Here is a 23,417-nt window from a genome sequence, read left to right as displayed (position 1 = left end):
GATTATTCAGTTCTGACACTAGATAAGTGTTAATGTCCGTTTGTCCTACCGTTTCAGTGCTTCGCTTTTATGGATGTTGTCATCCTTGTTATATAATTAATCACCAGATTTTATTAAGAAAAATATTTTAAAAAGCGAAGCTTTTCTATAATCAGGGTCGGTCCGTCCTTAAAAAAACCTCAATCGTTATTTTAAGATACGTAGCATGTCCAGGTACTTTCAAGTTAAAGGTTTTTTCAATTAAAATTTTTCCGATGGATTAGAACCGGTTCTCATCCATACTAAAAAGTCATATATAGCATCATATTACAGACAATTTTCATCAAATTATTCAACAGTAATAATAAAATTAATTTGTTAGCTCGGGCCAACTGTCCCTCGGGACTAACAATGCTGGTTTAAATCTTAATATTGAATTTTAATATCCGCGGAAAGCTGTCAATAAACCGTTGTGATAAATAACTATTCCATTGACCTATTCCTGTATAAATTCTCTTGTAAAGTTAGAAATTCTACTTCAATCTAAAAACATAGAAATGTTTTCAAAAATCTTCAACAAATAAAGTTTAATTATCCTCATAGAAAAATAACATGATGTTTACCTGTGTGCCTGTCTGTAACTTAAGATCTCGCTAACCGCTAAACTGTTGTAGTTATGTCAGAGAGAGAGAGAGAGGGGACAATGGGCTAGTTCCCAAAATCCTATTATAATGTTTTCTTATTCGTTAACTTTGGGGACTATAGAGAATTTTTATTGGTTTGTTCATGAAGTTCAGTGTTTAAACATTTCAACCTCTAAGTTTTCTCTCCAGAAGGATCACATTTTTCTAAATCTTATCCAAATTCGTGTTTGAATCTGTATAAATAATTGATAACATGAAACTCGACAATAAAATTCTAAATTTCTCTATTCTATCCTCCTTTTTTAGCTGGGAGGGAGAAGACATTGGGCTGTTAAATGCACTTGTACCCATCAGGGAGGAGTGGGACATTTTTTATTACACTAGTCCCCAAAGTTTTATAAAAATGTTTTCTTATTCGTTAACTTAAAGACTTTTGAGACTGAATTTTGATTGATTGGTTCATTAAGTTGAGTGTTCAATCATTTAAAACACTAATTGTAGTCTAATGAATAGGAAGTATCATCATTGAGGATGTTTACCATTTTATCAGCCCTTGTCTTATCCCTTGGCATGATAAGAATGATCGATGATAAACCGACTAAGCCCAATCTGTCCAACTGTGAGGAAGACGATTCCCATATGACGTCATATAAAGGGAAAAGAAAAAGGGAAGGGGGGGGGGAGAAAATCTCTTCAAAAGAGATGGGAGAAAAAGGAATCGTCTTCCTCACAGTGGGACAGATTGGGCTTCGTCTGATAAACTATATTACCATTTCTTAGGTTAACATTATTGATAGAAAAGTGAGGACACTGATAGAAAGGAACCAACCAATCACCACAATTAAATAAAACTCCAAATGTCCCCTCCCTCGTTGGATTGTCTGTCGATCTATATGTGTATGTGTGTGTGTGTATGTACGTGTGTATGTGTCTGTGTATGTGTGTGTGTGTGTGTGTGTGTGTTAGATTGTTATTTTTAGATGAACTGGTGGATACTTAGTGTAAGTAAATGAAAGATCACTCTAAGAAAAGATTATTACGATTCATAAAGAAGGTTATTCCAGGGACGATAACATCCAATAGAGAACAAGTAACTTCAGAAGGGGGTCGAGGAGGGAGGGGGGGGAATGGATTATATCCCCCCCCTTCTCCCTTCAATTGGTGCATCAGAGGGAGGATTTTGGTTTGAAGTATAACCCGACCACCCCCTTGCACTTCATCAAGATAAGATGGAACACCATGAAATATTTAAATCTAAATTTTCATTTTTTCATTGCTTGTAGTATAACATTTTATTGTCGTTTTTCCATTAAATTGTCTTTTTGTACTTTTGGCGATTTCTCTTTGGGATGGTGATAGTACCCTCCAGTAATATAGCTATAAACCTTCCCAGGACCTAAGCTACACTTTAAAAGAGAACCATATCGGTTCGGCGGTTAGCGAGATCCAGACAGAAAGACATCCTATTACTTTATTATATGGATTTTTTACAGTGTATCAAGAAATGTTTTTATCCTATTAAAGGATTTGCTCAGATGTAAGCTCTTCACTGTAACAAGGATAACATTCACAACATACATAAGTAGCGAAGCACAAAAACCGCGATGTGGCTCAACACTCCGATCGTCGTCGGGGAGGTGAAAGGTTTGAGTTTTGGCCCGACACAGCGTCATACTTAAGTTAAATGATTCTTCTGCTGCTATGTCAGGTGTGCGACATAAATAATTAGAGTAGGGGGGAATGCCTGTGCCCATAAACAAGCAGGTTGGTTGTCTGTTGGATTTTACTTAACCTAATATCCTGGGGTGTTAGAGTATCGCATTACACGCGAATGATGCTCTGGATTCTCTAGATGATCACTTAAAATAAAAGGAGAATCTCACCCTTACGAGGTAAGATAAGCGAATCTCAAAAAAATCTGGGAATGAAAAAACGGAAAAAGTAATCTCTAGATCAGATGTTGAGATGTCATCACAAAGAAAAGAACAAGAGGGAATATGCAAATACTCAAAAAAAATCACCAGACTTTTAAAAAATAAGGTTTATGTCTTTTGAAGCATAAACGACAGACAGACGGACAAAGACTAGACACATATATGTGTATACAATCTTCTCAAATTTTTTTTTTTTTGGGGGGGCGGCATTTTTTCTAGGGTCGATTTCTCTTGGAAGTGTGGTGGTACCCTCCCCAAAAATAGTTATAAACCATCCCATGACCTACTGAGAGGCGATGCTGTGAGTATTGGTGCAAAAAATATGACGTAACAAAAAAAATTAGCCAATGAGAGTCCACTACCATTGCCGCCAATGGTCAATAACGGCCTCTCATTGGCTAATTTTTTTTTGTTACGTCATATTTTATGCACCAATATTCACAGCATCCTGAGAGGCTCAACACAAATAGGCAGACAGACAGACATAGATCCTGTTACTATTTTATATGGGTGATTCTACCATGCCTATACGATTAAAATATACAAACTATTTAGCATGTAAAAGTTGTAGAGGAACTTCGCATCTTAAGAAATAAAAATACTTTTTGTTATTTTGATAATGTTTGTTTTATTACGTAATCGTACGTCAGAGACAATAAGAATCAGCTTATACCAACAATGAAATTAATTAGGAAAAAAATCACAAAACCTATATGTGATTTTCAGCTGACATTGGGGTCAACACTTAGAATTGACGACCTTTATAACAGCCCCCCAAAACATTATTTTTGATTTATTTCGCTTGTTGGTTATACCTTATTCCTGAATAAGACTTTTAAGCATTATATCTTATTTATGAATAAAGTTATCAATAATAAAATTCTTTCTCATTCTTCATTTACACTAGTTAAATTTACCAAGACCGAAAACGGTTATAAATGCGTAGATTTTATTTTATATAATATAGAAAGGAAATGCTTGTTTAATCTTTGTTGTCCTCCCCCCCCCCTCCCCCTGGAAAATTTTGAAATTACAATAAAAAAGAAAAATACTAAGTTTATCTGTCTCCAACAAAAGTAAAATACATATAATTTGAACCACTAAAAAAAGTAAGGGGGGATTATCCAAGCCGGATATCTGGCCCAACCCTAATTTTAAGATAAATTGATAAGGGGGGAGGGGGTACTTGCTCGTTTGTTTGTGTTTTATTTTAGGTTAGGTTATAATGGGTACAGGGTAGCCCCGCTGGGTTAGGGCCTCTCCCTAAAAATAATATCCCATTTTCTTTTTTTTTAAAGCGAAGCTTTTCTATAATTAGGGTCGGTCTGTCCGTACGTCTGAGACATATAGCTTTTTTCGTTAATTTAGGAATGTTAGAATTGTCCTATTGATTTCAAACTTTGCGTGGTGATTCCTGTAGTAATTAGGTATGATTTAGAAAGCGTAGCAACTCTATAATCATTACCAGAATGTCCGTACGTCCATTTTAAACATGTTGATCTTTACTTTTTTAGCAACAATTTTTTATGTGATCTAACTATCCGAATGTTCTGACTTTTTGTATACTGATTCCTGGGATAACAAAGTACAGTATCATAAGCAAAGCAACTCTCATAATCAAGTCTTAAAAATGTAAGTACATAAACATTATCCTGTATCATGCAGTTTTTCAACAAATTTACTCACAATTTTTCTTTGACTCTTATTCATTTATATTCTGATTATTCAGTTCTGACACTATACAAGTGCTAATGTCCGTTTGTCCTATCGTTTCAGAGCATCCTTTTTTATTAAAAATCAATTACAGGGAGATCATGGTACTTTTGTATGTATGTTAAAAAGCTAGTGTGTCCCTTTGCGGAAGGGGGTTCACAAAAAATTAAATTCCTAAAATTTCACTTTCACTTTTCACCGAAAGTAGGCCACAAGATGACCTTTACAAGTAACAGGATGCCTTTGAGTTTGTCTGTCTGTCTGTACCAAATTATCTTGCTAACTTTTGAACTGGTATGGTTCTCCTTTACGATGCAGCATCTCATAGGTCCTAGGAGGGTTTAATACTATTTTGAGGGAGGGTACTACCTCAAAATTTAACCCCTATATTTACTAGGGTTTAATACTATATACCCTAGGAGGGTCAATGAGGAAGGGGGGGTGGGTAAATTTTAAAAATATTTTTTTTTCATTCCTTTCCCCCTTGAATGATCTTGGGGTGTGATGTTTGAAAAATGTTAATAAAAGTTGAAAATAAAGTGAGGGGGGAGGGGTTTTAGTAACCCACTTCCCGTTTCCAGGGACTTTAGTGAAGTAGTAATTCAAGGTCATGATCAGGGACCTAAAGGGATAAGACAATTGCCGATACATTGATGTACATCCCTAATGATGATACAAAAAATTAAGCCTTCTGTAGATTAAATTAATGGTTGAAACGTTTGCACACTCAACTTATTGAACCAACCAATCAGAGTTAAATAAAGTCCAAAAAGTTGTTAAGCCAACGAATAAGAAAACATTATTATAAAACTTTTGGGACTAGTGTAATAAATAGCCCAATGTCCATTCACTCCCTGTTTTTTTTTCAGTAAATTACAAATATTAAAAAAAACATATATTTGTAAAAACGCACACATAGTCACACTATACAATAACGCACTGTGTCATGGTTGAAATTAAGGGTATAAATACAAATATACTTTCTCATAATCTTTAGTTTAATCTACTACATCAACTGCAAAGCAACCATGAACAATTTTAAAAATATTGCTGTAAGTTTTTTAGCTTAATAATAGTTAAATTTATCGCATCGTATTATAAACCGCTTTCCGCGGATATTTAATAAAATATTATAAGATTAAAAAAAGTATTGTTAGGTGGCAAAGGCCCGGGCTAACAAAACTGGTAATAATTTTATGATTTTAATTTTAATATTCATGGAAAATCGTCTGTAATGCGATGCTATACATTATTTTTCAGCGGACATTAATCGGTTACAAAGCCATATTGGAAATTATTATTCTTATATAAAAGTAACAAGAGGTATGGTGTGTGTGTGTGTTTGCAGGGAAAGATCTCGCTAACCACCGGACCGCTATGGTTCTCATTGCCCAGGGAAGATGTATAGCTATTTGGGGGAAATTACCACCACCATCCCAAGATAAATCGACCCTAGAAAAATAAACGCCCCCCCCCCCCCTTCCCTCAGTTTATATTCGTTGTCATCCTAGTTCGGTCCAGACACACAGACACACAAACAAACAGACAAACTTCCTGTTACTTTAGTATAAGGATTAGCAAATACGCTCCTAGAAGCCTATAGGGTCACTGAAATACCACCCCCCCCTATCTTTTCAATTTGTGTTATTCAAAAAATAATATTTTTTTGGAGGGATCTATTTTGTTTGGAAGGATGAAGATACCACCCTACAAAATAGTTAAAACCTTCCCTAGACATATAAGAAGCTTCACTGTAAAGAAGAACCATATTCATTCAGTGGTTAGCGAGATCCCTCGCTTCAACCAAAAACTTATATTCTATATAAAAGGATTAATTTATATGTTTTTATTTTGTATTTGAAGCTAAATATCTCAGAAAATGCTTGACTTTATAGATGTATTTATTTAGGTACTACTGGTAGTCCTGTGTGGGTTAGCTACAACAGTTTACTCCAGACAACCCGCCGCTTATCCCTATAGGCAACCTGCCGAAGTTAATTATGGGGCTCCTGCCGCAGCTTTTGCCGGGGCACCTGCGGCAGCTTACGCCGGTGCTCCTGCCGCAGCTTACCCCTATGGGGCTCCTGCCGCTGCTTACCGCAGTTTACCTGATAACCTATATGATGGAGACTATGGGCAACCTGCCGAAGAACCAGCTTACCACTATGGGGCTCCTGCCGTAGCTTACCCCTATAGGGCTCCTGCCGCTGCTTACCGCAGTTTACCTGATAACCTATATGATGGAGACTATATCTGGACTGATTATGAAACTCCTGAAGTTTGAGTTTTTTTGTATAAGTTATTTGTTAATAAAATTTTATAATGTTTTATATTGTTTTAATCATTACTTCTAATGGCGTAAATTTTATACATTAATTGGTCCTTCATTTCATTATGTTTAAACATGTTGAAACTTAAGTTATGTTATTTTGATTAGAAGACCATTATATTTGAAATTTCGTCCTTCTATGTAAGAGCGTCCATACAAACAAATTTGCAAATCGAAGCAATTTTGGGGCAAATTTTTATTCTGATTAAAAAAATACTCTGATTGTTAATCTAACTTTGATTGTCCGTTTCACTAACTTGAACAGCTGAAGGCATTTTTATCGCTTTTGATATTTAATAACAGAATATAAGGCGCTTTCCTAAAAGTGTTTATTTATATGAAGTTGTTTTGTTGCAGTAGGGTGTCCCGAAAAGAGTTTTGGATCTACTGCAGTTCACGGTAAAATATTGCTGGTAAGCAATATTTCCAAAAATCTATGAATTTTAATGGCTGCTAGCTGCCAAATGGCTGAACGTACAGATCATGCCTGCAAACTGTTTTAAGCGGCATAAGAAGGCCTACAAATAATCTGGAATAGCCATAAATCAATAATGCATAATTATCTCGCAGTGCAGAGAAATGCGCAAAAAATACCTATTTTACGCGTTTTTTCTTCAGTGAAGCTTTCCCTGTGCATAATTGGATCTTGGCTATTCCAGATTATTTGTAGGCCTTCTTATGCCGCTTAAAATGGTGTGCGGGTATGATCTGTACGTTCAGCCGTTTGGCAGCTAGCAGCCTTTAAATTTCATAGATTTTTGGAAATATTGCTTACCAGCAATATTTTACCGTGAACTGCAGTAGATCCAGATTTTTTTTAGCATTTAAACCATGTCACTCTCATTACAAGACCACGGGTACCTTTTTAAAATTATGGCTTTATGGTGCTCGAAGAAAAGGTCTTGAGAATTTGAATCAGGAACCTAAGTCCATTTAAAAATATCTCGCCTGAGAAATGATTGAAAAAACATCAATTTTAGGGAATCTACCAATTTTTAGAGGTTTTTGAGATTTTTTGTCAAGCTAGGGGCGAGTTATTTTTAAACGGACTTTGATTCCTGATTCTACTACCCAAGTCCTTTTCTAGGACCCACCCTAATGTACATCCCCAATGTTGATACACAAAAAAACCTATTCTGAAAATAACAGTTAGTTCATAGGACACTCAACTAAATGAACCAATCAAAGTTCAACAAAAGTCCCCAAAATTGTTAAGCCAACACATAAGAAATGGTTATTGTCAAACTTTGGGGACAAGTTGAATAAAGAGCCCAATGTCCCCTCCTTATCTGTGAACTTGTACTTTGTGGAATTTAAAAGTAAAACTATGAAGAAATTCTGGGATTTACGGTTTTTTTGATTATGACTCATGAGAAGTTATCTCTAGGTCATCAGTATATATTAACCTACCATCCAAACAAACACACACACGCCTACAACCACACACACACACAAATATACACAATCACACCAACACCCATACACAAAATCAGACTAACACACACCCACCTACAAACACTTACACAGTATTACAAAGTTACACACTCATCTACACACATACATACACACAAACCAACACATACACACACACACACACACACAAACAGACAAACCTACATATACACAAACACACACTCACATACATACAACCCTACACACACATACACACTCTCACACACACACACACACACATGCCTAACCTTCAAACTAGTTCTTCGAAATTGACGTCATTATTATTAGGGGCAATTTATTTTTTTAATAAAAAAAGCAACAGGATGTCTGTATGTGTTTGTCTGTCTATTTGAAAGGTACAATCTCGTTAACAACTGGACTGATAATAGTTGTTCTTTGCATAAATGCTTTCTACAGGTCCAGAGAATATTTTTAACTTTTAAAAGAAACTTTCGAGGACAAATTTTTATGATTGGGGTAAATTTATCAACGCAAATTATGCAATGTATATTCAGTTCTTTCATCCAGCTTTAGCTTGGCTGCCAACCTAAAAATGCAATAATTCAATATTATAGTATTCAGAATGTATTTCAACTTAAATAAATAAATAAATAAGTACAACATTAATATAACATGAAAAAGTAAGCAGCTCATAGTGCCTAATCAAAAATGACGTAATACAATAAAAATGACCAATGATAGGCCAGTATACATTTTTCCATTGGCCAAAAGTGTACTGGCCTATCATTTATAATTTGTATGGTATGACGCCAATTTTTTGGCACTATAAGCTGCTCTATGAAAGAGGTAGTTTTCCTTCTACAGACTGATTTTTTTATTAATGGCACAAAAACATTGCGTAATCTGACCCACTTTCCTTTGACAAAAATTAGTCATCTTATTTTCTTTTTGGCTTAGAGAGTTTTGTATCTTAAAATAAAATTCATGGCTTTCATCAAGTAAGGGTTTTAAAACTTGTTTTTTTTCCAATTTTTGAAATATAAGACAAAAAGTATGACAACATCCATAAAAGCGAAGCTCTGAAATGCTATTCTTTCTAAATTGTACCTAACTAATATCGTAATCATCTTTCAAAGTTTGAAATCCATAGGACAATTCTAACATGTCTAAATAAACTAAAAGAGCTAACCGTTACGGACGGACCGATCCTAATAATAGGAAAGCTTCGCTTTTACAAACAGCCTGTATAGCGTGTATATACAATATTAATTAATTAATTATCGCATCGTATTATAGACAGCATTCCGCGGATATCAAAATGAGAAATTTTAAGATTAAATCCAGTTTTGTTAGACCCTAGTCGTAAAAAACCCGGGCTAACAAAAATTTTATGATTTATATTTTAACATTCGTGGAAAACTATCTGTAATACGGAGATATACATGATTTTTCAGTATGGCTTAGAACCGGTTCTAATCCAGCGGATATTAACCGTATCATTGTGATTGTTGTTTGTCAATTTTTCCCTCAGCTGGAACTATTTCTGCCTGCCAGTCTTTCAATCTCTGAAATATAAATAAATATCAGGGATTTTAAGGGATAAGACAATGGACGATAATTTGATGTACATCCCCAATGATGATACACAAATAACCATTTCTGTAGATAACAATCAATGGTTGAAACGTTTTGAAATTCAACTTAATGAACCAACCGATTAAAATTTAATAAATGTCCCTAAATAAGAAAACGTTTTCTTAAAACTTTGGGGACTAGTGTGATAAAAAAACCCTATGTTTCCTCCCTCCCTGATAATTATTCAAAATAAACAAAGGAAAAGTTGTCGTCAATTTAAATTTCTAACATGTACATCATTTATCGGTCAGTTCGTTCCTACAGTAGGAGGGGAGGCGATAGGGTCAAGTGGGTGGATGGTGGACATAATTATGTTAGCTAGGACAGGTTTCATTTTATAAAGTAAATGGCAATCTGGTGTAACATCCAAGTAATAATAAATCCATTAATCTTGATAATGCACATAAAGAAACTTGACGACAAAGGACATGCAAATAAATGTACCTGTGATGGAAACAACAAAGGGAAAACTGTGAGAAGCAGAGAATCCCTCATGTAGAGTATCAAACCAATCTCCGATACCAAGGCCCAAAGGCCAACAAAGTAGGGCACCTTAAACAACAATTCATTAGTTTTTATGATTAAAAGCCGGCGAATGAAAGAATGTGTTTATAAAACTTTGGTTATCAATATAATTTTGAGTACAATGTCCCCTCATTGAGTAATAATACAAAGTAGCTTGATGACTGTCTGTCCGTCTGTCTGTCCGTCTGTCTGTCCGTCTGTCTGTCCGCCTGTCCGCCTGAAGCTTAAGATCTCAGTAACCACTGAACCGATCGGATTCTACTTTTCAGGGTATATACCTATTGGTCCTGTGGTGGTTTTAAGCTATTTTCTTGGGGGTTGGGACACCCCCAATCCCCCGAAAAACGAAAATCCCCCCCCCCCCAAAAAAAAAAAGTTCTGGGGAAACTACTTCAAAATAAAGGGCAGCACCAGAAATACTTAATTTTTTTAAAATTACCTCTTGGGGCAAAGCCCCTAGAGGCTAGGGGCAAAGCCAATAGTCAATAATACAAAGTAGAACAATATCTCTCTGTCCGTCTGAAGCTTTAGATCTCGGTAACCGCTGAACCTTTTGGGCTCTTCTCTACAGGGAAATATAGCTATTGGTCCTGCGGTGGTTTTAGGCTATTTTCTTGTACCTGATAATGAAAAGAAAGAGCAGCAACATAATATCCAAAGGTAGAAGAAATTAAATCACCAACTAAAATAAAGAAAATAGTAAATTATCGCATCGTAAAAATAGTAAAATTATAATAATTATTCCAGTTTTGTTGGCCCTGAGGATCCAAAGGCCAGTCTAACAAAACTGGAATTAATCTCATGATATTTCATTTAACTATTCTTAGAAAAATGCCTTTAATGGTACGATACGTTATTTTTATTCAGGCTCAGAACCGGTTGTAATCCGGCGGATATTAAACGGTTTCAAAGCCATACAGAAAACATTAAAGATAAATATTTACGGTCATAAAACAATTCAATCGCGCGTCTATTAAATCATTTTGCCATTTTTACACAATATTGACTTTTAAACAGTATAGTCTTTTTATACTTTTGTTTATATTTTAAACATATTAGTATAGTAGGACTAATTACATCAGATATTGTAGTGTAGATGAACTAATAATAATTTATTTACCGATATTTTGCCAGGAATCCCCCTCGTACAGCTCAGATGTTCCACTGTTTCGTCTTTACAAATTTTTTTATTACTTTTTGCCGGAACTTGCATATAGGGGCGAAGCTCTTTAAAAAAAATGACGTCATACAATACAAATGACCAATAATAGGCTCATAAACAGTCTAAATTACCAATGGCAGGCAAGTATAATTGACCAATGGTAGGACAGTATGACGTCATTTTTATAGGCATTATAAAAAGCTTCTCTAGGGGCTCTGTGTTCAATAAAACAAGTGACAAAAAATAGCCTAAAACTATCCAAGCAAGAACGTCTAACTAAGAGTAAAAAGGTAATTACCCCCCCCCCCCCCACAAAGTTTTAAAAAATAAAATACAAAAAAGCCTGTGTTTTTTTACAAATTAAGTAGATTTAAGATATTAAAAGGGTAAAAGGGGGGGGGGGTAAAAGGTTGATGAATTATTGGGCCAGAACGACCAACCAGCTATCATATCTATTGCTAGCGGATACACCTCCTAGAGGCCTCAAGGGGCATGTAAAATATTTTCTTTTCAATCTAAGTTAAGATCATCTGTTTACCAAAAAATATTTTTTTCGCTACAAGATCGGGTTGATTATGTTGTTTTTTCAATTTCTCTTTGGAGGGTGGTAGTTCCCTCCCCCCCAAATAGTTAAAAACCTTCATTGTTCAGGAGAACCATATCAGTTCAGCGGTAAGCGAGATCCTTTGGTACAAACAAACATATAAAGATCCTGTTACTTTATTGTAAGTATCTGCAAGTATGGTGGAAGTAATATTTTCCTGTATAAGTTGATAATAAGTTCTGAATTCTCCGCAACCTCCCAGAGAAACTCAAGTAGAAGGCCAAGGAATGCCCCCTCATACCAAATCCAACTCCTGAACAAGAATGACATTTCATAACTAGCAAAGAATATTCTGATGGACAAACAGATAATAAACACTTGTACTGCGTTATTGTGTCGTATTTTGGACAGATTTCCGCAAATATTAAAATAAAACGTTATAAGATTAAAACCATTTTTTTAGCCCAGAGGTACCAAAGGATGCCTAACAAAACTGGCATTAAACCTATTATTTATATCTTATTATTTGTGGAAAAATGTATTTAATATGATGCTATAAGACAAGTTATTTTTTCAGTGCGGCTGAGAACCGGTTCTAATCCATCGGATATTTATCAACTTGGTAGCCATACTGGAATATTTATAATGAAATGCTGCATATCAATAAGACACCAATAAAATTAAATTGCAACGCATATTCCAGTGTTGAAAATGGATACGGTAATTTGTACATTCTTGTATTAAATACCATAAATAAAATACTTACTCTTTATCAATTCCCGCGGCCTTGGGCAGCCACCAGCCAAAGATTCCATAGAATACAAAGCCGTGCAGGATGTGGGTAAAGCTGTACGGGTCAAAAAAGTGCTGAGATACTCTAGAACAAGGAAAACAACATCCACAAAAACAAATAATACATTTTTTAACCAGTTTTGCTAGCCCAAAAAGCTAAAAGCCTGGTGAAACAAAATTTTATGATTTCTATTTTAATATTCGTTTAAAATTGTCTGTAATATTATGCTATTAATGATTTTTCAGTATGGCTGAGCACCGATTATAATCCAGCAGATATTAATCGGTTTTAAAGCCATACTGGAAAATATATTTATACCTGGGGTGATACCATTCTGGAACGTAGAGTGGCCACCAGGATCCATTGTGGGGAAACCAATGCCTATCTAAGAAAAAAGGCTGTAAATATCAGGGAGGATGTTTATTACACTAGTCCCAAAAGTTTTATAATAATGTTTCTTATTTGTTGGTTTAACAACTTTGGGGACTTCTATTGAATTTTATAAGGTTGATTCATTAAGTTGAGTGTCTTGACCTTTCATACACTAATTGTTATCTACAGAAGGGAAAAATTGTGTATGATCATTGAGTAATACATCAATTTATCGGCCATTGTCCTATTCCTTATGATCCCTCGTTAAAATAAATTATTTTTAAAATTTTTATCAAATTTTATGTCGGATTTTCAAAATTCATTTAAAACAAAGTTAACAAAGTCTAAGGAATACTTTTTTGTATAGCATCCTATTGTAGACAGCTTTTGGTAAATATAAAAATGAAAAATTGTAAGATTACAACCAGTTTTGTTAGACCCAAGGAGGGGCCGAAAGCCCGTGCTAACGAAGTTAATTTATTAATTCCAAAATTGTAAAATCAATACCAGTTTTGTTAGCCCGGACTATCGGCCCCTCGGGTCTAACAAATCTAGTTTAAACGTTTTTTTTATTTTCTTTTCCGCAGATAGCTGTCTGTAATACGATGCAATAAAACACTATGTCTAAAGAAATCAAATTTTTACCTTGTGCGAGAGACAACCTTTTATGAGCCGTCGTTTTAGAGATCTTTGATAACAAATTAATGATGTTAGCTGCTTTGTTGTGGCTTTGATCACATGTGACACAAGTTGCTACAGCCAACACAAAAATAAGGCCCAATTTTAGCATTTTAATATTGCTAATTGTTGCAAGTTTGATGGTTTGTTAATAAGTGAATGGCTAAGTATAAGCAAAGAACATATATTCATGTTTAAGGATGTGCATTTACGCATTTTTTTACAACACACACATATGGCTTTTTAAAGATCAAGTGTGTGTGTGTGTATGTGTGTATGTGTGTGTGTGTGTGTGTGTGTTTGTGTGAGTTTGGTTGTTTCACATACATTTTTATTGTAATTTACTGTGAATTACAGGGAAGAAAAGGACATTGGGCAGTTTATTACACTAGTCCTTAAAGTATTATAATAATGTTTTCTTATTTGTTGGATTAACAATAATGAATTTTGATTGGTTGGTTCATTAAGTTAAGTGTCCAAACGTTTCATACAATAATTTTAATCCACTGAAGGGATAAATTTGTGAATCGTCATTGGGGATGTACAACAATTCATGGGCCATTGTCCTATCCCTTTAAATCCCTGAAAAACACGATACGCATTGACGCAACTGACGCAAATAAAGTTTTGTAATTTACCGAACAAACGCTACACAACGTAGCCAATCGTGTAAATTTTATGTAAAACAAGGATGACAACATCCATAAAAGCGATGCTATAAAATCAGAAGGTAGAACAAACGAATTATATAGCTCTTGTAGGGTGTCAGATCTTAATAAGTAGAACATTTAATTGTAAGTCTAAACAAAATTGAACATAAAATTTGCGTAAATACAGTAATCTGTATAAGAATCTACTTTAATTTTAAGGATGCGAACTTTGTGTTGTAACGTTTTATAAACTGTATCTAACAGTTACTGAGCCAACGAATTAGAGAATATGATTATTAAACTTAATATTTTAAAGTTGGTATGTTTTTCAACCTATTTTTAAAAAATACACTATTCTAAGACATGGATATATTTCGATTTTAGCAATCATTTTCAATTCATTTTGTCTAAAAAATATAGGTATGAGATAAAGATGACAGCAAATATGATCAAAGATATTAAACATACATTTATATAAAACAATGTCACAAATTATTTTGAATCTTAGGTTTCACCAGAAAATACAAATGACAACTGGAAAAGTTTGAAAAAAAAGATTAAAATATTGTTTTTTTAAAAGGAGGAGTAGGGAATAATTCTTGGCCTTGTTTGAGAAAATCATGGGCGGGGCTTCCAAGCTTTTTATTTTGGGGGGGGTAAACATTTTTTAAGTGGGGGGGGGGTAAAATGGCGCGCGAAGCGCGCCGCAAATTTTTTTTACCCCCCCAAAAATTTTTACTCCGACATTGGACATTGGGTTGTTTATTGCACTAGTCTCCAAAGTTTTATCATAACGTTTTCTTATTTGTTGACTTCAATTAATTATAATGTGTAGCCAGGTTGTTTAGAGTGGGTGGAGTTTTTTGAGCCAGGAGAAACAATAGATAGGTAACAATTTGTAGAAAGATTAGGGGTAATTATAATTGTAGGTTGCTTAGAGTGGGCGGAGTTTTTTAGCCAGGTAAAACATTCGATAGGTAACAGTTTGTAGAAAGATTAGGGGTAATTATAATGTGTAGCCGTTGGTTAGAGTGGGTGGAGTTTTTTGAGCCAGGAGAAACAATAGATAGGTAACAATTTGTAGAAAGATTAGGGGCAATTATAATGTGTGGGTTGAATAGAGTGGGGAGGTTTTTTTGAGCTAATCTTAATGTAAGGGTTAGGATTGTCTTACTCTTACCCTTTTAGATCCCTGACTTAAAACAGACAAACAAAGTAAATTTTAAGTATAGTTATGCTACAACGTTATTAAGTATGAAAGAAAACCACATTAGAATGCAGATAATTATATTTCATAAAATTAAAATATTTAAACAGTTTTTCTCGTATTCATTCGAATCCGGTGGATAGGAACCGGTTCTCATCCATACGAAAAAACTATGTCTAGCACCGTATTATAACCAGTTTTCTACGAATATAAAATACTGGTTTTAATCTTATAATTGTACATTCTATATCCGCGGAAAGCCGTTTATAATACGATGAAAGAAATAACTATTCACAAAGTTAAAATTAATACATTTAAACATGTAGCATTACCTCCAGTGACGTTTAAACTTATCATTTTTTTTTCAGGGGGGGGGGGGCGGTATTTCAAATGAGAGGTTTCATTGTTTTGTTTTTAGGGGAGTAGCCACTATTTACCAAAAAAGTTTATAAACATTTGGGGGCAGTATTATTTAGAGTTCATTGGCCCGCTCTTTATAAAAGTTAATCATTTTTATGACAGGGACCTCCCCCACAGACGTCCAAGAGGGGGGGGGGGGGTAAAGTGGGGATTACCCCCCACCAAACTTTTTTTCATTTTATCCCCTTCCCCTCCCATTTATTTAAAATTACCCCTACTCTGGGGTTGCCGTAGGGATGGTAGAAGTTGGTGATCATAACTATTTTCGGATATCTTCAAACTTGATTTACCCCCTCTCTTTTTTCCTTTCCCTATTTTTGGCGTAATTCTTGAGTCTACAGGTGTTTATACAAATGTGCCAATTTAAATTTTTTTTTTAAACGACATCTGTTTAATTTTCCTTTGCAATTAAGCTTTTTTTAGGTACAGGGAAGGTTTTTAACTATTTTTGGAGACCGTATCTCCACCCTCCCAATTTAAAATCCCCCCCCCAAATTTTTTTCTCTCAATATTTCTTATTAAAACTCAAAATAAAAAGTAGAAGGGCGGTTGACCTATCCCCCTCCCCCTCCCACCTTAAGATCACCTAGAGGCTTCTAGGGGGCGTTCGTTGCCCCTAGTCTTTCTTAAAATAAAAGCTATGTCTTGCATTTTTTTTTCAACTAGGTGTGTGATCACGAATTGAATATGGTAAAAATATTTTTCTTATTTAATTGTTATACTAATTAGATAAAAAGTTATGCTTGAAAATTGTTTTAATAGCTATTATTATATGTTGCATTTTTAGATAAACGTAAGAATTGTGATCAGAATTTGCGTATCATTTGCGTAATTTCTGTTTTCGGATATTTATTACCCGTCACCGCCGTAGGCACCCCCAACCATTTAGGAGAGGGTATTTACCCCCCCCCCTAATTTCTTTTTTTTTTTTTTGGGGGGGGGGTAAAAAATTTATAAATTAACAACCATCTCTTTAATTAGCTCAATGTATAATTTTTATTTCTAACTAGCGTCTACGCCCCTGGTTGCCTTTAGGAGGGTCGATGACAAATTAATGCCACGCTGTATCACGGGATGGGGGCGTGATTTAAATGTGTAGTATACTCCTTTGATTAAACTCAATTTACGGGTTTTTATATAATTGCAACGTAGTTATAAGACTTTTGGTAGCAATAAATTGAGACGTTGGGTATCCCTCTAACTGAACCGATTTTTGATTAGTCAATGGTCTAAATTTGTCTCGGCCAGGATATGATTAAAAGCCTAAATCGGCCAAGGAATAGCCGAGTACAATATTTTTAAACTTAAAAAATTAAAAATAAAGAGCTAAATGATTTATTGCGTCTTTCTCTTTTTATCGACAGACGCACTTGGATATATTATTTTCATAATTAATTATATGTATTTCCCATGTTAACGTCACCTTATGTGTAAATTTGGTGAGCTGCATTATTGAGCAGCGTTGTTAAGTTAGGATGGAAGAATTTTGTAATGAAAGCAAAAGTGGGGTAGAGGATAAGGGATGGGGTAAAACGAGTTATCAAAAGACCAAAAAATCTTGCCAGTGGAACAAATTCAACCCCTAAGAACTTGAAGTAAGGGAGGGGGTTTAATTCGAAGCTACATTGTAAAAAAGAGCCATATCGGTTCAGCAATTAGCGAGATCCTTCTGTAAAAGTAGCAGACATCCTGTTAGTTGATAAAAGGATGATTTCTATTTAACTATCGTTTTATAGCTTTCTAGCGGCTACGCCCCTAAAGGCCTCTAGTGGCACTTAAAATGTTTTTTTTTTATATTTAAAATATGTCTATGTTGCGTTTGACGTTTATGTTTGCGTTGAACTCTCTTTCTAAAATCAAGAAACGTAATTTTTTTTTGATTTCTCTTGGGAGGGTGGTGGTACCCTCCCTCAAAATAGTTAAAAACCTTCCCGGGACCTATGAGAATATACCCTGTTGAGAAGAACCCGATCGGTTCAGCGGTTAGCGAGATCCTTCGGTACAGACAAACATCCTGTTACTTTAGTATAAGGATAAGTAGCGAAGCTACTTTATAATTCGAAATGTCCGTCCGTCTGAGACATAGCAGGGGAAACGTGATTTTCTCGGCTCCTGTAACTGACAGACAGATGAAATCTTCAATAAAGATTTTCATAACATTTGCCCATCTATTCTATACATTGTTTTGTCCATCTGTCTGTTATTTTAGGTGCTAGATCGATTAATAGATTTTTATGTTTTCGTGATTTTCTCAAATCCTTTTTAAGATAATAGGCTGAAATTTTCAGGGATTGCTCAAATTTACATTTTATTTATTTTTTCTTACGTTTTATTACGATTTTTCTATCAATTGGGGTGCTAGATTGATTCCTATTCAGGATTTGCGACGGAAATTGAAAATGCTCATATTCTACATATTTTTATCGATTTTTAGGGTTTCCTGATTTCCCTATTTTATTAAGATTAATGTTTATTGTATGGATGTTGTCATCATTGTTAACATATATTTGGTGTTTTTGGTTGAATTTTAAAACATTTTGTGAAAAGTAGTATCAAAATTTAATTTTCCATCGATTTAGGAAATTTTTGTGTCTTTAAATGAACGGACAATAAAAAGACGGTTTTTGCTGTTTGAAATTATCTTAGAAGTATATAAAAACCTATTCTCGTATTCATTCGAATCCGGTGGATAGGAACCGGTTCTCATCCATACGAAAAAAATTATGTCTAGCATCGTATTATATCCAGTTTTCTACGAATATAGAAATGTATTGTACAATCATAAGATTAAAACTAATTTTTTTAGCCGGTGCCTCCGGCACCTCGGGGCTAAAAAAACTAGTTTTAATCTTATAATTGTACATTCTATATCCGTGGAAAGCCGTTTATAATACGATGCGAGAAATAACTATTCTTTATTATTTTGGTGATATCTTTTAATTTGTTTGTGCTTCGCTTCTTATCGATACAGGCACCGTTGTGGCATCAGAGATGGGTTTTTAAAAGATGCCGCGCTTTTTCTAGACATTTTTTACGCTATGAATAACAAGCGCGGCATTCGCGAAATCTAAACAGAGAATACAACTTTAGAATTCAAAATTTAAAAATTATTATTTTAGCCATTTGTATAATGTCTAAAATAGCTTTTAAAAGATATATTAATTAATATGCAGCAAAAATGGATTTAAGATAATTTGTTTTTCTTTTAAAAAGGCTCTACCAACAAAAGCGAAATAATTAAATAAATAGTTGTCTACTCTGTTTAGATTTCGCGAATGCCGCGCTTGTTATTCATAGCGTAAAAAATGTCGAGAAAAAACGCGGCATCTATTAAAAACCCATCTCTGATTTTCATGTAATCTGATGAAATGTTGCCCACAGATGGCTAAAATAATGATACCCCTCATCCCCTAACCTTCTACTGGATGAACGAACTGACCAATTAATGAAGTATATATCAGCAAGTTAAATCGACGACAAAATTTCCACTGTCCACTTATAACCTATATCCATTTTCAACAGACTATGTAAAACCTTTCAGAGTAATTTCGCTGCCGAAAAAAAACAAACTATTAATAGTTTGAAATGCTTTTATTATAATTATGAAAAGTAGGAATAACATGAAAGATAAAATGCTTAAGAACAAAAAATAATAATTAAAAACATATTCTACAATACATAACATACAATATACATAAACAATATAATAATAGTTTTATTAATCTGTTTTATAAATTCTGTTGTTAAAGATTTTTTTGAGGGTAAGGGATTTATAACAATAAAAGAAAACAGCCTTACAAATTTTAATTTAAGGGGGATATTGCCTAGGAAATTTCAAACAATTTGGCAACTAATCCTTTAATTTTAAGAATTTTAATTTCTTTAGGGACTATACTTATTCCTTTAGCCCGTAAAATAAATAATTTCAAAATGTTTTTCTTTAAACATTGGTTGTAAATCATTAAATAATCGCCTCTGTAAAATGCAATGATTGAAAAATGACCAAATATTTACATAAATATTTGATTTTTTTGTAAATCAATGGCCATTTAGTTTGTCCTAATAAAATAAAAAATTAAACAACATAGATAAGTATGAATGAAAAACTCAAAATTTGAGCACTGAATGAAAAAAATAAAACACAAAAAATCTATGAAAATTATAATTATAATACGAAAATCTATGAAAATTAAGAAAAATAATTAAGTGATGTTATCTTTGAATTAATACAAAATTGACTAAAATGTATTTTTCCAGGTTTATATGAAATTAACTATAGTATTATTTGAAGTATTATAATTTAATTATTAAACTATTAATTCAAATTAAACTAAAATGATCTATTATTAAGCATATAAATGAAGTTAAATGGTATATTTTACTTTATATTAATGACATGGTATTTGAACTCGTTTTAACATGTTTTTGGTCCTTTTTAGTTTTTAATGTAAAAAATACAATATTTTTTTGTACATTACACGAAATTTTGACACAAATTAATGTTTTTTTTGTATTTTTATGACTATAACGTAACGCAGTAGCTCTATATTTTTAAAAATTAAGATTAAAAGAATATTTTCTTTACTACTATTGGACATATTTGTCATTGTTTAATAGTTATTTATCGCATCGTATTATAGACAGGTTTCCGCGGATATTAAATTGAAAAATTATAAGAATAAAACCAGTTTTGTTAGAGCCGAGGGACTTAAGGCTCGGGCTAACAAAACTGGTTTTACTTTCTTATTCTAAAATTCGTGGAAAATTGTCTGTAATGCGATGCTATACATGATTTTTAAGTATGGCCGATAACCGGATATAGCCATGCGGATTTTAATCGGTTTCAAAGACATACTGGATTAAAATTATCAGTCCTTTAGATTGTTAGGTATAAATAATAGGTATAAAGAACTAGATAGAAAATTGCATTTTTATCGTCTGAATGCATTATCAAATAAATCTTTACTTAGAGCATTATAAAACTTAACTTAAAGAATGTATTAAACTTCAATGTTAAATATATTCTTAATAACTACAGGGATCTTAAGGGAAAAGACATTTGACGAAAAACTGTTACTCTTCAAACATTTGAAACAAAATTACCCTTTCTTTAATTCGAATTTAGTGGTTGAAAAGATTGGACCTAATTTTATATGCAACAAATAAGACAACGTGATTATATAACTTTGAGTACCGGTGTAATTAACAGTCCAATGTGCCCTCCCTCCCTGTTTAAATTTGATCTTTCTGTTTAGATATTTGAAAATTTCTAAAATCACATTATTAAAACTTTACTATCACAAGCACGGCAAAGATTATACAAAACCTTTACAAAAAAAATTATGGATTATTTAGATTTTGTAAAAAGAAATTTTACTTACATATATCACAAGAGTAATTTCTAATATGATGATTTTTAAAAGCAAAGCTTTTCTATAATTAGTTTAAAATAAACATATTAAAGGGAAAAAAAGAAATATTTTAAACTATATAAAATTAAAAATAAAGAAAACATAGGGCACTTAAATCATTTAAATATATACAAGACTTTATAATAATAAAAATTAAAAAAGTCTAAAATAAGTTTAAAAGTTTAAGATTGCATAGATGATAAGCTGCAGGATTAAACTCGTATTCTTTTTTATAATTAAAATTGCTAAATATCATACTTATTATATTAGTACAAAAAAGTACAAGATTTTATCTTTAACAAATTAAGAGACTTGTTTTATTTTAAGTACACCCTAACATGAAAAACTTGAATTTTTGCAGTCCTTTGCCTTCTGATTTAAACAAAGGCTGTATAATAAAGTCTTGTTTCAAAACTGGTTTGATTAGGTAGTAAATACACAAGATATGACACTTCACCAGTTATTTTATTGCATTATGATGTATACTTCATGTGGGATTCTTATTGGTTAATTCATAGTCACATGATCATTTTGCTTAATTATGATTGGCTAAGTTCTGGTTTCTAACAGCTTGTAAATTCGAATGCTAAATTCTGATTGGATAAAACATTAACAATACCAAGATTCTTATTGGTTGTTTTTAAATTGATTTCAATCAGATAACAAGAGATTGGTTAATCTAAAAACTCGTTGATATTAATAATCTCATCAAATAACAATTCTTTACTTTTCCGCATTTTGTATCACATAATTATGACTATATTTATAACAAGAATGTTTAGTTTATAAAACCCTGTTTTTGTGTTGTTCAAAGCGAAGCTTACTCTTTAATAAGGTTTTGTATGTCTGACAATCAGTCAGTGACATGTTTAAACTTGTTGTATGTATAAGTTTATTTTTTCAAATCTCCGACCAGGTCCATGTCTAGTTCGGGGAGGGGCTCCCGCCAGAAACCGAATGCTCCAAACTCTTGAGTTTTCACCTAGAATAGAAATAACTGAATATCAGGATGACCAACGGGGATTGTAGGCAGAGATCTAAAGAGATAAGACAATGGCCGATAAATTGTTGCACATCCCCAATCATGATACATAAAATTACCCCTTTTGTAGATTACAATTAGTTGTTGAAACGTGTGGACACTTAAAATAATAAAGCAACAAATCAAATCAGTCCCAAAAATTGTTAGACCAACGAATTAAAAAAAATTATTGTAAAACTTGAGAATAGTGTAATAAACGGCCCATTATCCCCTCTCTTTCTGGAGGGTAGGTATAAAGGGTGCCCTCCCCCTTACCCAAAACAAAAATTGGGGAGTCCTGTAATTAACACCCAATAAATTGATCGACTTACATCCTTTATGATAAATAAAATTGATTCTTCTAGAGACTTTAAAAAAAATTTAAAAAATTAAAATACTGCAAGTTTTGAACCAACCAATCAAAAATCTAATAAAAGTACCCTAAGTTTTTAAGCTATCAAATAAGATACCGTGATTATTATAATACTTTAGGTACTAGTGTAATTTATAGTCCAATGTCCCCACCCTCTCTAAGTGTTTTCTTACCTCTTCGGGACTGACAGCGCCTCCGGATGAATTTTTACCCCCCACGGGAGGGAAGTACATATCAGCTATCTCAGACTGGTAAACATATCTAAAACAAATAAAGTTAGTTATAAAAATACTTTCATAATAAATTAAAGATTTACATGTTTTATTTACATTTTATAGTTTAAAGATATTCAATGAGTTATTGAAATGTTTTTAAATCTTATATTATTTTAGTACTTAGGTAGGATAAACTATTATTAAAATAAAAAATACTTTAAAACATGCTTTATCCCAAACAATATAAATTGATTTCTCATCCATACGAAAAAAATATGTCTAGCATCGTATTAAATCCAGTTTTCCACGAATATAAAAATTTACAATCATAAGATTAAAACCAGATTTTTTACCCCGTGCCTTCGGCATCTCGTGGCTAAAAAATATGGTTTTATTCTT

The 23,417-nt window shown here is 33.2% G+C and overlaps 3 protein-coding genes across 5 annotated transcripts in view; 1 reads left to right on the top strand and 2 right to left on the bottom strand.

The window, feature by feature from the left end:
* The first annotated feature begins 5,269 nt into the window (after positions 1-5,269).
* Positions 5,270-6,598, top strand: LOC145332135 (uncharacterized). The gene is made up of 2 exons (XM_080177081.1): positions 5,270-5,322; positions 6,180-6,598. Exons 1-2 carry the CDS (start codon positions 5,299-5,301, stop codon positions 6,552-6,554), a joined length of 399 nt encoding a protein of 132 aa, XP_080033207.1. The 5' UTR covers positions 5,270-5,298; the 3' UTR covers positions 6,555-6,598.
* Positions 6,599-9,402: 2,804 nt separating this feature from the next.
* LOC145331852 (UPF0314 protein BBta_0150-like) lies at positions 9,403-14,752 on the bottom strand. Its single transcript, XM_080176700.1, has 8 exons — positions 13,689-14,752; positions 12,990-13,056; positions 12,645-12,755; positions 12,098-12,191; positions 11,293-11,347; positions 10,793-10,854; positions 10,092-10,199; positions 9,403-9,577 (listed from the first exon to the last, which is right to left on the bottom strand). Exons 1-8 carry the CDS (start codon positions 13,831-13,833, stop codon positions 9,509-9,511), a joined length of 711 nt encoding a protein of 236 aa, XP_080032826.1. The 5' UTR covers positions 13,834-14,752; the 3' UTR covers positions 9,403-9,508.
* A 4,816-nt stretch (positions 14,753-19,568) lies between these two features.
* The window catches only part of Lpin (phosphatidate phosphatase LPIN), a 52,758-nt gene continuing 48,909 nt past the window's right edge, over positions 19,569-23,417 (bottom strand). For all 3 annotated transcript variants that reach the window (XM_080177244.1, XM_080177243.1, XM_080177245.1), the window contains 2 exons: positions 22,977-23,064; positions 19,569-22,391 (listed from right to left, as the gene is read on the bottom strand). Coding sequence is in view for 1 of the 3 variants with exons in the window: in XM_080177245.1 (XP_080033371.1) it covers positions 22,302-22,391; positions 22,977-23,064 (178 nt within the window). In the remaining 2 variants the exon portion in view is untranslated. The remainder of the gene's footprint in view (positions 22,392-22,976; positions 23,065-23,417) is intronic.

The sequence above is a fragment of the Acartia tonsa genome, chromosome 11 (assembly GCF_053477335.1).
Source record: "Acartia tonsa isolate MP-2025a chromosome 11, ASM5347733v1, whole genome shotgun sequence".
Lineage (NCBI taxonomy): Eukaryota > Metazoa > Arthropoda > Copepoda > Calanoida > Acartiidae > Acartia > Acartia tonsa.
The sequence above is the reverse complement of the archived record's forward strand: the minus strand, read 5'-3'. Positions and strand labels throughout refer to the sequence as shown.